General features: G+C 35.6%; 1 protein-coding gene across 1 annotated transcript in view; it reads left to right on the top strand.

The window, feature by feature from the left end:
- Positions 1-13,586, top strand: part of CPED1 (cadherin like and PC-esterase domain containing 1) — a 270,333-nt gene that overhangs the window by 53,035 nt on the left and 203,712 nt on the right. Inside the window, exons 3-4 of the mRNA XM_016213335.2 lie at positions 6,822-6,928; positions 10,050-10,125. Coding sequence (XP_016068821.2) covers positions 6,822-6,928; positions 10,050-10,125 — 183 coding nt within the window. The remainder of the gene's footprint in view (positions 1-6,821; positions 6,929-10,049; positions 10,126-13,586) is intronic.

Here is a 13,586-nt window from a genome sequence, read left to right as displayed (position 1 = left end):
TACCCTACAGTGTTATTGGAAGTTCTGCATAAGTTAATATATAAGGCCTCAAAAGCTAAGTTTCTCTCTTGCCTCCTTGATTTTTGAAGGGAGAATGATGTAATCATCTCAAACATGGCCTTTAGAGCTAGATTTCCTGTATTCAACTTCTCTTCCCACCACTAACTGGCTAACCTTGGGCAAGTTATTAACCTTCCTGGTCTGCTTTGCCTGGTTTTTCCAAATCCAAATCTGACTTCTCAGCTATTACACTGTAATGTCAAACTTCTGCGGGTAGACGAAACACACCAAGCAAGATGAACACCAAGAATGTTTGTCCCAGTGCCTAGAAAGAGCCTGTCCTAAGCCGTCTATAACTGTGGCAACAGCCCAGAGACAGGCTAAATGTGGAGAAGAGTCCAAAGAGAGAGTGTGAGTGAGAAAAAGATGAGGGTGGACCAATCTTGGGGTGGGACCTGAGCCACTTTAGCAATCCAACCGGAGGAAAGAGACTTAAGTGAAAAAGATGGTCACAAGCAACTCTAAAAAGACACACTTAAGTCCTTTCTAACTTTAACACAGCCAATAAAATATCTTTAGGTTTGAGTTGTCCTTACTTAACCTTGCGGGAGAGCATGGCACGATCTGGAAATCAGAGGGTATATTCACATATTCTTTTAAGACCAAATGACCAAATATCAACTTGCCTAAAGTTGTTGCATCAAAATCAATTTACATAATGAACAGTGTAGTTCATTAAAAGCTAAAACATGGAGCATCAACTTGCTGAATGAACAATTGATGGGAAACTGACACACCAGTATTTTACACCAGGTCTAGCACTGTTTTCTGCTACTAGAGGCAGAGCCCAAGCAGCATTAGGACCAGGCAGGGTCATTATGATAAACTGGAGAACATGGGGAAGCTGTACTTAGCTCCAGCTAGTGGCTGCCATGTACAGCATGGACCAGGTGCTGCTAGAGCTTCCCAGTTTTCAAATGAAGGCTGAAATCTGGATTTTTGTGTGAATTGTGCTGACATTTGCATTTTGTAAAATACTTAAAATTTAAAAACAAAGCAAAACAAACATTGCAGGCCAAAGGCACTCCACATGTGGGCTTGACTCTCCCTGTGTGCCTGCAGTCTTTCTGTAAAACCCTGAGCATGTACGTACCCTGTCTCATGCTTTCAGCTATGTGAGCATACCCTAAAGCTCCACAATTGTAATTTGTAATTTTGCTGAGGAACAAATTGTATCCCAAATGTTCCAGTGTTGACTTCTGAATGTGATTTACTTAGCTAGTGAATGTGCTTTGGCTTCTGGCCAGTTTCTACAACTCAGTGTGGCTTTTGGTTTTGGTTTTTTTTTTTTTTTTGGTCAGGTTTGAATTCACAGTATCATTCGTGAAGCAAATAAAGCTTTTACTTTAAAAAAGGGCTGTGGGAGTCAGGAGAGATACTTGATTTCTAATGCTGGAGAAGGAACTGAACAGAAAATGCAAAAGGTCAACTAAATATTTAACTGGAAATAGTTTGAGGTAGAATTTAATGAGTGTAACAATAGGAATTCTGAGTGGAAACAATCAGAAATTTTCATACCATGGTAGCAAGAATTAGGTAAGAAGTATAAAGAAATGACTTGAAAATTTCAGTTCTACTTTATTCATTTTACAGGGAAATTTATGTGCTATAGAGTATTTTTAAAATATTAATTTTGAATTTTAAATATTAAATATTTTTGAGAGATGACAGGTAACCCTTATGAATGTCAAAAAACTGTGTGATGCTTCATAAGTTATCCTGAATTCTTTTTAATGTTTAGATCCCTCAAATAGATTGCTAAGGGCAGTGACTGCTCTCTCTTTCTTTTTTGCTATTTACTTTCATATTTCTAGTACAATGTTTTGTTCATAGGAGGTTCCTGATAAATTGAATGCCTTGAATTATTTAAAGGTGTCTTCCAGTTTTAAACATTTATGGCTTAATATTTTTTCTATCAAATACAGAAATTGTGCGTGTGCCTTGGGTAGTGAAGGGGGCCATGCCTCAGACTTGGAGGAATATAAAAATGTACTCTGTTTTTAACACCCAAACAATACAGTCCATAGTTTGAAATCCTCTCTTTGCATATCCTTATCTTCTTAAAATATTTAGTTGAGTATAATATGACAGGATGTTTCTTCTAGGTTTACAGTGTTTCCTGGGCTAGAAATAATGTTGAATGAAATAGTCTTTATGTTTTTCCTTTTGAATCCATACCAAAAGGTTTTGGCTGAAAATGCCAGATGCACATTTAAAATAAAGTATTGGAATCATAAGCATATTTGGATTGGGCTAATGGGATCTGTTTGTAGTTTCTTCAAAGTGAGGGTGCTTGGAACAGAGTAGACCCTTTAAGCCGAAGGCCTGATGGCAATTACGTGGAGAGATTTCTCCCACCCCCAAATCGCCCGCACCATTTCTCCTTGTTCTTTTGAACTGGCGGGCTGTCTTTCAGTGTCTTGGGATACAGCAAGCAAACAGAGAATCTCTAGGAAAAGAGATCAGATATTAACTTGAGTTCAAATGCCTGGATCAACTTTTGTTAGGCAGAGAGGTATCTCTTCTAGTAACAGAACAATTACAAACAGAAGAACCAATAGCCCGGACAACACACTTGTAAAAGACTTGATTAGTAAAGAGTGAAATTTCATTCCTACTTGTCACCATTCACTATTCCTTATTATTATTATTATTTTTTTCTATCAAGCCCTTCTTTGAAAATGTTATGCTCTCAAGTGAGAAATTCTTCTGGGAATTTCTTAAAAACATGTTTTTATTGATTTTTAAAAATATTTTTATAGAGAGAGGAAGGGAGAGGAAGAGAAGAGAGAGAGAGAAACATCGATTGGCTGCCCCCTGCAAGCACCCTGAATAGGGATCAAGCCTGCAACCTGGGCACGTGTCCTGACTGGAAATTGAACTGGCGAGCTTTTGGTGCATAGGATGAAGCTTAACCAACTGAGCCACCCCAGCCAAGGCCTTCTGGGAAATTTTTAAAAGATAAAATTTGGAAACATTGGTTATTTTCTACCTTTTAGATCCGTAATACCTGTTACGGATAATTACTTGTGTAGTCTGGCAGAAATAGTTACTCAAAGGAACACTATCTCACAAGTAGTCAACAAAAGATCATGTGTATAGAAATTGCTTAATTTTTAAAATTGGATTTCCATCTAAAGTACGGGAAGTTTCCCAAATAATATCAAGTCTTTTATATATAACCTTTTCTCGTTATTTTGGGGGTACTTATTTGTGTATCCTCTCTGAACTAATGTGTTTACTACCGTATCATGGGCTAGTTATTCATTTGTTCATTTGAAAATATTTTTAAAGCACCAATTTTATGTAAGGCATGCTGATAAAAATGTATATAAATAAATCAAAGAGAATAAGTGAATATATGCAAATGTTAAATTTTTTTGAGGGGGGGGCAAATGTTAACTTTTAAATGTTCAAGCATTATGCAAGAATGTACTCTTCTGAGAGTATATTGGCAAGTTAACAGGATTTACTGGCAAAAAACTTTGTCCTTGGTGAAATAACTGAAATATAATTTGCTTTTGTTCATGATATACTCTGTATTTAGAACTAGCTCTATGCTGTCTATTACTAGACCACAAATTCCTTTTGGACAAAACTTGAGTCTTAAATTTTTCATTGGATTTTTTATTTTCTGCTTACTACAATTTTTTCTTTGTAAGAAATCTTATAAAAGTATATTTGATGTTTAAGATCTATGAAAAGTAATGGTGTTGCTGAAGCTAAAAACAAAATATTCGGTGTTTTGACTTCTTATCATTATTTGATTTTGCAACTATCTCCTATTTTTTAAAATTTATCTTTATTGTTGAAAGTATTACAAATGTCCCCTTTGCCGCCCATTGATCCCTCAACCTGCACCCCTCCAGGCCTTTACCACACTATTGTCTGTGCCCATGGGTTATGCATATATGCACATAAGTTCTTAGGTTAATCTCTCCCCACTCACTCACCCACCCCTGCCTTCCCTCTGAGATTCAACTGTCTGTTCCATGCTTCTGTGTCTCTGGATCTATTTTGTTCATCTGTTTTGTTCATTAGGCTCCACATACGAGTGAGATCATGTGATACTTGTCTTTCTCTGACTGGCTTATTTTGCTTTGCATAATACTCTCCAGGTCTGTCCATGCTGTATCAAAGGGTAAGGGATCCTTCTTTTTTTACAGCTGCATAGTATTCTGTGTTGTAAATGTCCAAGAAGATGTTTGATATGATTTCAATCTTCTTGAATTTGTAGAGACTTGTTTTATGTCCTAACATGTGGTCTCTCTTTGAGAATGCCCCATGTGCACTTGAGGAAAATGTATATTCTTCAGCTTTGGGGTGATATGTTTGGTAAATGTCCGTTAAATCCATCTGATCTAGTGTGTCATTTAGAGTCACTGTTTCTGTGTTGACTTTTTGTCTGGGAAGCTCTTTATTTCACCATCTATTTTGAATGATAGCCTTGCTGGATAGAATAGTCTTAGTTTTAGATCCTTGCTTTTCATTACCTTGAATATTCATGCCATTCCCCTTCTGGCACGTAGAGTTTCTGATGAGAAGTCAGCTGACAGCCTTATGGGAGCTCCTTTGTAGTTAAAGATTGCTTTTCCCTTGCTGCCTTTAAGATTGTCCCTTTCTCTTGAATATTTGGCATTTTAATTATGATGTGTCTTGGCATGGGCCTCTTTGGGTTCTTCTTGCTTGGGACTCTCTGGGCTTCCTGAACTTGTGTGACTTTTTCCTTCACTAGGCTAGGGAAGTTTTCAGCCATTATTTCTTCAAACCGGTTCTCTAACCCTTGCTTACTTTCTGCATCTTCTGGCGCTACGATGATGCGAATATTGCTATGTTTCATGTTGTCCCACAGCTCCCTTAAACTGCCCTCCTGGATTTTTTTGTTTTTTCTAATCCTCATCCAAGGATATTTTGTCCATTGCTTTTCAGAGACAGTGGAAGGGAGAGAGACAGATAGAAACATTGGTGTGAGAGAGACACATCAATTGGTTGCCTCCTGCTCATGCACTGACCAGGGCTTGGGATTAATCCTGCAACCGAGGTATGTGCCCTTGGCTGGAATCTAACCCAGGACCCTTCGGATCACATGCCAACGCCCTAACCACTGAGCCAAACCAGCTAGGGCTGTCCTGTTTTTTTATTGTTTTTTCTTTTGGGATCTTTGATTTCGTGATTTTTTTTCTACCCTGTCTTCTAATTTGTTGATCCTATCCTCAGCTTCCCCTAATCTGCTGTTTATTCCTTCCAACTTTTTATTTTTAATTTTACTATGCCATTCTTAATTTCCTTCATAGTTTCCATATATTTTCTCATCCTGTTGAGCATCCTTATGATTAATATTCTGAACTCAATATTTGATAGATTGCTTATCTCTATTTCACTTAGTTCTTCTGAGAATTCTTTTGTTCTTTCATCTGGGGCTTTTTTTTTTTTTTATCTCTCAATTTTGGCTGCCTATTTGGATTTTTTTCTATGTATTAGATAAATATGCTAGGACTCCCAGTCTTTTAGATGGTCTCCAGTGCAGGCCAGTGTCAGATGCTGTTTGTGACTTGAGTACTCTGCTTGAAGTTTTCCACACTCCACAGCTTATGGTTCCCTCTGCTGGGCTGGGTGCATTTGGACTGGACCAAGATACACAGCAAGGTCTGCTTTTCCAAGTCCTGGGTCCAGAAGCAAATCAGGCAAAGCCTCAAAGCACCCAGAGGCTAATTGTTATTCAATCTCTTAAAGACCCTCAGGCTATAGAAATTCCACATACTCCACATTGTGGAGTGAGATGTGTTCCAACAGAGTGAGGCAATTGCTCCCCACCAGACAAAAGCTGCTTGGAAGGTAAATGTCTGCCTGAGAAAGATTCCTTCTGCAGTATGGGCGAATGACAGCACAGGAATCCAAATGGCTGCCCCCTGAGCTCTATCACCTAAGCCAGCATCCCTAGTTCTCCTCACACAGCTCTAGTCCACTCTGCTCTCCCTCTGCTCGAGCCCAAGGAGACTGGCTGCACAGGAAACTTTGTGCATTTTCCCTTCTATAGGGTGCCTGCATTTCCATCCATCTCTCCCTGGAAGACAGAATCCCCCCTGCTTTTCACAGCCAGATGTTATGTGGGCACATTTCTCAGTTCTAGTGCTCTGGGCTAGGAAGCTAGATTTAGGCCCCAGAGTTCTCAGTGGGAATGCCCCACATCTGAGGTATTCCTTCAGATCTTCAGCTGGTGCCTGTGGGAGCCTGGCCAGCCCTCTCATGCCTCTGCACTTCCTACCAGTCTCTATGTGGTCTCCACTTTATGTCCTTGATTATGAGGGTGCCCTCCTGCTAGTCTTCATTATTCAGGATGGTTTTTCTCTATTTTAGTTGTAATTCCAGTTTGGCCCTGGGAGAGTGTCAGTGTAGCTTGCACTTAATCTGTTGCTATCTTGGAACCCTCCTCTCCTATCTTAAAAGACTTTATAATCTTATTTCCTCCCAATTTCCAAATAAGACTATAAATTTATAACATTCCAATTATAGTTTTTTAAAGGAATTTTATGAGATTGCTTCAAATAATTGAATTTTTCCTATGATACAATATTAAATATAAATTTTAAAAGTTTAATTTTAGTTACTTTAAATATTCGCTTTTAAATATATTCGGAATCATTCTTGCCTGTGTTCTAGGACCAAAATAATTATATTTTTTAATCTGAAGATGTAAATGCTGCCTTTATAAAAGTCTGATAATTTTTTGTTGTTGTTTTTCAATGTTCTTTTTCTATTAGGTGATTTGCTCTCTTGGGATCTGCTCATTTGCCTGTCTTCTAGGAAAGCTGGTGGAAATCCCTGCATATCCAAGGAAGATGTGTGCCAGTTAAGCTTACATCAAAAGGTAAATACTCTTTTTCAAATGTGCACAGATTGTATCAGCCCCATATATATTACCACCAGTATCTCTTGTTCTATAATGTTCAAAAGTCTCAGAATTAGATCCTTTATATGTTTGGGGAAAGTTCCAATGGACATGTTTGGGGAAATTTCAAATACACTTTACCATAAAATGTTCACCATTTTTTGTTTGATAGAATCCCCCTCAACTTCATCTGCTACCAATAAGGACCCAGTTTTACCTAGCAGGTCCCAAAACTTGATTCAGAAGTCCATAGCTTATGGATTTTGCTTACCCTGGCCATATGTTCATTCAAAGTTGTAAAATCTTTATTCTCTAGATCACTACTTTAACTTTTTCAAAGTTACAGTAGTATCCTGCATTCTAATCCTTTCAAAGGTATGAAAGATTTTATGCCAAGAAAAATATTGGACCATTTGGGTGATTATGATGTAGATTAATCAGTTGTAACAAAATCTCCACTCTGGTGGGGGATGTTGATAATGGGGGAGGTTGTGCACATGTGGGGGCAGTGGGTATATGGGAAATCTCTGTACCTTCTGCTCAATTTTGCTGTGAACTTCAACTGCCCCCCAAAATAAAGCTTGATAAAAAATATTTATTGCAATGTGAAACTGGAGAAGCTCATCATATAAAAGTTAGCTGAACCAAGTGAAAACTTCTATGACGATGTTCCACTTGGTAATGATGCAAATCTTATAAACTTTATGATGTACATAAAAAAATAAGCGCGAGGATAGAGAAGAACATTATTAGGTTTAGCAATTACAAAGTTAAAGTATGTGTAATATAGCTGATTTGCTGCAGCTGTATAGCCTTTGAATTTGTTTATTCCTTTGTGCTGAGTCATTTAGTTTAGCTGCTTAGTTTGGTGCTCGGTTCCAGATTAGAATGGAGATATTTCTGGTGTTACATGTCACCATAATTATGTCATCCTCTGTGACTCTGTGAATTCCAAAGATATGCTTTAGAGGAAAGAGCATGGGAAGAGGTCACTTGGTGGGGGGTGGGAAAATCGAAGGTGGAAGGGGAGAATAGTTACTTCCCTTGGTTTGACTCTGAGTTTCTGAAGCAAGTGCTTTGTTGACCCTGAGTCAGTTCATTTTTCTGATTCATGGTCTCAAATGAAAAGTCATCTCTCTGATGAGACACAGCAAAGTACCTTTCTATGTGAGGCCTGTGCACACTGTGCACTATCTTTGTAGCACCTAAACAAATTTTTTTGGCCCATTAGTTTTGTAACCCGTGTTACCAAGACTTTTCTGTTCCTTTCAGTTTGTAGCGGACAATGGGACTTGGGATGCTTTAAGCATTTGCAGTGACAGCACATTTGCTCTGAGCCCTTCAAGAAGTGGGAGAAGGTTTTAAACTGGACCTGTGCCAGTATACAGTCTTTAATGTTACTTACCTAATGCTGGTTATCTTTCTAGGTCTTTCTATTGTTAAAGATTCTGTTTAGTCAATAGCAACTGAGTCATTTTGCCTGCTATGGGGGAAAATGTTTCAAGTTTATTGCCTTTTGAAGCTTTTTACATCTGGAAGATGCTTTGTATGTTAAGAAAAAAAAACCCTCAAACCGTTGGTATGAGTTTCCCATATTTTTGCACTGTTCTGTCCCTGACCTCCAGCCTATCTTAGGAATTCTGAATGGAAATCTTCAGGAATTTATGAAAACCCTTCTTTTCCTACATTTAGTCTCTGAACTGTCTTACTTACGAATTTAAGAAACGTAGACATTTCTAAGATCTATCAGGCACTATACTTACAGCCTTTTCTCAGTTCCCAGTGCAATAAGAATGAAAGTGGCTCTGACTTTGGTATCTCTGTAGACTTTCACATGGAGTGTTTAGGAATGTTGCTGGTGCAGATTCACAGAGTAGGTTCTGCTGAAGTCTGAGCTATATTCATATATGGCCTGGGCTGAAATTTCCTGAATAAATGAAGAGGAGTTAACAGGATTGCAACAGTTGGAGAATATTTAATTGATGGACTGTTTCAAAACACTTTAAATGAACTATTCATTAAAAAACAAACTACAACTATGATTGAATTGTTAAAATCTAAGAGCAGAAGTGGAATTTAAAGACCATAGACTCTAACTGCTTTACTTTACAAATGGAGAAAATGAGAAAGAGAAGCCAAGTGATGGACTTAAGGTTACTATTTTGTTAACTGCAAGAAGTGGGACTACAATCCGTGTTCCTGGTTCCCTCACTTTTCTATAACTGCAGCTGAGTTCTTTTTATCTAATCATGCCAGCAGAACACAGTAGAGAAGCTGCAGTATTTTCTTAGTTTACAGTGAATTAATTTGAAACTAATCAATAATTGTTCAAAACTGAATCTGATATTCAAGGTAATTTACACTTATCTCTTCCTGTTGGTTTTGAAAAGGCTTTATCATATTTGGAATTACTTTTGAGATTTTGTTGATAATAGCTAGTTAACCAATCTGTAAATTCAGAAGAGAAGAGAATTAACTTGTTTGTATCATTATAAGTTAAAGTATGTATTTGAATTTGTGATAATATTTATGAAGCTTTTTAAGAATAAATTTTTGTTAAAATAGAGTTTTGTGATAACTGCGCTTTTTATTTGGAAACAATAATGACCTTCAGTATAAAGTAAAATGTATCTATGAAGTTTTGAAATAGTTTTAACACTGAATTTCAACTAAATGTCTGTGATTCAGATCACTGAGGGCCTTTGGAACTTTGGACTTTAGTTGACTTTGAGGTATGTTATGTTTAGTACTATTTTTTGCCAAAGCTAAATTTGAAACTATGAAGTTATTTGTGTTACTCTATTTGCCATAAGGACATAGTGTTTCCTTTTATTTCTAGCAAATGTCATGACTTTGAAATATATCAAGGTTTTCAAGAGTATTCCCAGATATTTTAAAGGCTTCTAATGTTTTAATTTTATGTTATAAAATAAACCACCTTATTATTTTGGATCTAAATGTTGACTTGCAGATATTTGAGGGATGGGTGTGGATGGTGTAGACAAACCTTCACATCTGTATACCCCCTGGATTTTTGTGTTTTCTTTGCTTTAGCATTTATGAATGCCCGACTCACCAGAATCTTTTTCATTCCTTTCAGGTAAACATATTACCAGAAATACAACATCAGCTTTGCAGAAAGGAAGGATTATGTCAAATAACTCAAAGATTTCCAGGTAATCTTTCATTTGCTTCCTTATGCATAAATGTGAAATATGTAGGCTTCCTTAGGAGACACCATCTGATAGATGGAGATCTCAGGTCAGCATATTAAGCTCCTTTGCTTACCAATTCCACTATCACAAATCTCCCAGAATCCACAAGGTTTTACCAATGGAAATACCTTGATAATAAGAAATACAAGTGTAGCATTAATATTGTTTCTTTTAGTTTTGCCTTCTTTCTTTCTAGGTAAATATTTCTTGTCTTCCTATATGTTTGTCTTTAATACATTTGCTGCTTTATTTTAAAAGCAATTATTTTAGTACTTCTTAATTATATAAAACTTGAAATTAAAAAAAAAATTCTTCATGATTAAGTGATTCTGATCCTAATAAATGTGTTTCTTCTTTCTAAAATCCTCTCAATTTGTGTATGTGTTTAAAACAGGATACTGACTAAATTCTATGTCTTGACATTAGAAATTGGGATAAAAATTATTATCTCATTTTCTCATAGATTCCCAGAGTGGAGAAAAAAAATCAGATGTTATATGAGTCTTCACAGATGAAATTATAGTCTACTTTAAAACTCATCAGTGAAAGGGTTCTTCAGATTTCTTATTTAAAATCCATTTAATGTTTAATGGCTATGCCCCTAGAAAGTATTTTACTATATAATTAAAATTTAGATCTACATAGCTTTAATTATTTTTAAAATTAATTTTTGTCCAAATGGAATTAGAAAAATAAATTCTTAACCCATCACCTTTTCGTGGGGTTTCTGCTTTCACACCAAACATTAACCACATTGGTACATACCATTATAAAGACTACAGTCTTTTTACCACTAGGATTTATTTTAATCCTTGTTGTTTACCAAGGATTAAAATAAAGTGAATCAGCAATTAAACTTTTAATTTAAGATACTTGTATAAAAAATGATAGCTGTATAAATTTGGTTCTGTAGTTACTCTTTTAAATCACAATGGTAACTAATGCCATAATCTCTAAATTTGTTTTGTTTTTTTAAACATCAGCTGGATAGTTTTTTATTTTATTTAACAGAAGTAATATAAGGAGGAAGTAAAATAATTACTTGCATTAATACTTTACTAATAAGTCTGGAAATATAGTTAAGGCAATTTGAAAAAAAAATTGTTCACATTTTGAAGAGTGCCTACAGATTTTTAAGTTTTTGTTGTCATTGTTTTTGCTATTTACATTTCAAAATGATTGACTCAGAACATTAAGTTTCTTTAGTATTAAAATTAGCAACATAGAATCATGGGAATGAAAGCCCATTTAAAGCCAGAAATGAAGTTTTATTTCTGTTTTGTTTTCTTTAAACATTTTTATTCTTAAGAACATTTGTAAGTTCTAGCTATATGTCCTTTCTCCACTCTGTTTAGTGTGTTATTTTTTATTTATCTTCATGACTAACAGGATAGTTTTATGGACTATATAGCTTTTAAATGAAATTATTTCTCCTGTCATGTTTTCTTAGCTCAGTTGCTTTAAAAGAATATATCTCCAGCATTGTTTTATGATTTAAACTTTATAAACAATAGCTTTTGTTGTAGACTTTTTCTATGACTATATAGTATATAATATAAACAGTATTAATAAGATTAAAACATATTATCTGTTGTGAATACTGAATATTTAACATTGAATACATATTAAATAACAACATGTCAGTACCTAAACATATATGGTAGTACTACTAAAAAGGCAAGATTGTAAAACTAAACACAATACTACATAATTTAGCCATTTTAGTTAAAACCAAAATGGTCTATGCCATTTTAAGCTGTGCTTTATTTAGAGAAAGGCAAAACACAAATTTTGAAACCAGAGATTTTAGCTCTGCCATCTATTAGCTATGTGACTTAACTTCAGGGTGCTTTTTTTGGTGTTTTTTTTTTTTTTTTTTTTAATCCATAAAGTGAGAATAATGAGACTATTTCATAAATTAAATTTAAAAAATAAAGTAGATAATATATATATATGTGTGTGTGTATAATTTTATTTGAAGAATAAAAACTATTATATATGATCCCTAACACAATGCTCAAAAAATGGTAACTGGATCACCCTAGATTTGAAAAATCAAGCAACAGGCCTCTTAATACATAGTAATTTTTTCTTTTATGAGTGATTATCACTAAAATTTTATATACCTGTCAAAAAGTGTGAGAGGTCTGAGATTTCTTCTTAATTTTAAACTTCCAAGTCAGCCTGCCACAGCTTCATGGGGGCTGGCAGGAGACACGAGACACCCATGTCAGAGAAAAATGATTATTATTTACAGCAATAGCTGTAGTCACACTATCAGCATTTGCACTGGTTCACTGAGTCCCAGTTCGCATAGGGCGATGTGAAGAGGATAGCTGACACTTGTACTTGGTGGTTTGTGGTTCAAGAGAGGGACTCCTAGTTTAGGGAGCCTGACTATTTTATAATGGACAGTGAACATGCCTGCCCTTTGCCCCAGAGGGAGACATTATTTTTGTTACATTGAACAAAATCTTCTCTTTGCTCTGGATGTTATGCTATCTTTTTATTTCAAAGCTATCTGATATGTAAATGTCTTTGAAAAGACAGTTCAGAACAAAGATGGTCAGTGCCTCTGTTTGCAAACTGCAGAAATGTGAAAGATAAATGGAGAAGTGTTTCTCAAAAGTTTCAGAGATTACCTGGTAAATTCCAGCTCTGAAGCTTAACAAATGTGTAATTGTGAGCAAGATTTAAAGCCTAGTTGTGCTTCATTTTTCTTATTTATAAAAATACAGTGTTTGGCAATGATCAATAATGCTGAGATTCCATGCTTCCACAGTGCGTTTTTCCCATACAGAGGTGTTGTCCCAGATTTTATCTTAAACAGTAGGTAGAGACAAAAATGCTAAGAAAAGATGGATGATCATACTGGTAAACATAGTTGGGACCCTGCAAGTGTGACAGGGCAGAGTTTGGGCAGATGTAGAAGAGCACTTGAAGATAGCATGTGAGACTAACAGTCTGTTCCATTCCAAAGCTAAACAGAGTGTACCTGCCATTAGATTTGTGATTCATACGGAAAGGCACAAATCCATGAAATTTTTATTGGCTAACAAACAGATTTATTTTTATCTTGCCATTTAATGCTTTGCTTAAAAAAAAAAAATGTTTTGCAATGTTTAGTTGGCCCAAACTTGTTGGAATGTTTTTTGTTGTTTTTTATTAAGTTTGCTTTTTTTTTTGATAAAAATGATTTCCTTTCCATATTTGAAATGTAAGTACAAAACATCAGAGAATTGTTTTATTTGATTTGTGAGTTGTTGTTTTTGTTCTTTTACATGCAGGATCACCATCCAAAAGGTCAGGGTTAGGAGTGGGCCAAATTTTTGGCTATTACTTATTCTTTCCAGTAGTATTATCTTAGCCGTGAGCAGTGGCTTACACTTAAAGTTTGAAATGTACCCAAAATTGTACATAAA

This window comes from Miniopterus natalensis, chromosome 10 (genome assembly GCF_054644295.1).
Source record: "Miniopterus natalensis isolate mMinNat1 chromosome 10, mMinNat1.hap1, whole genome shotgun sequence".
Taxonomy (NCBI): domain Eukaryota; kingdom Metazoa; phylum Chordata; class Mammalia; order Chiroptera; family Miniopteridae; genus Miniopterus; species Miniopterus natalensis.
This window is presented reverse-complemented; position numbering and strand designations above follow the sequence as displayed.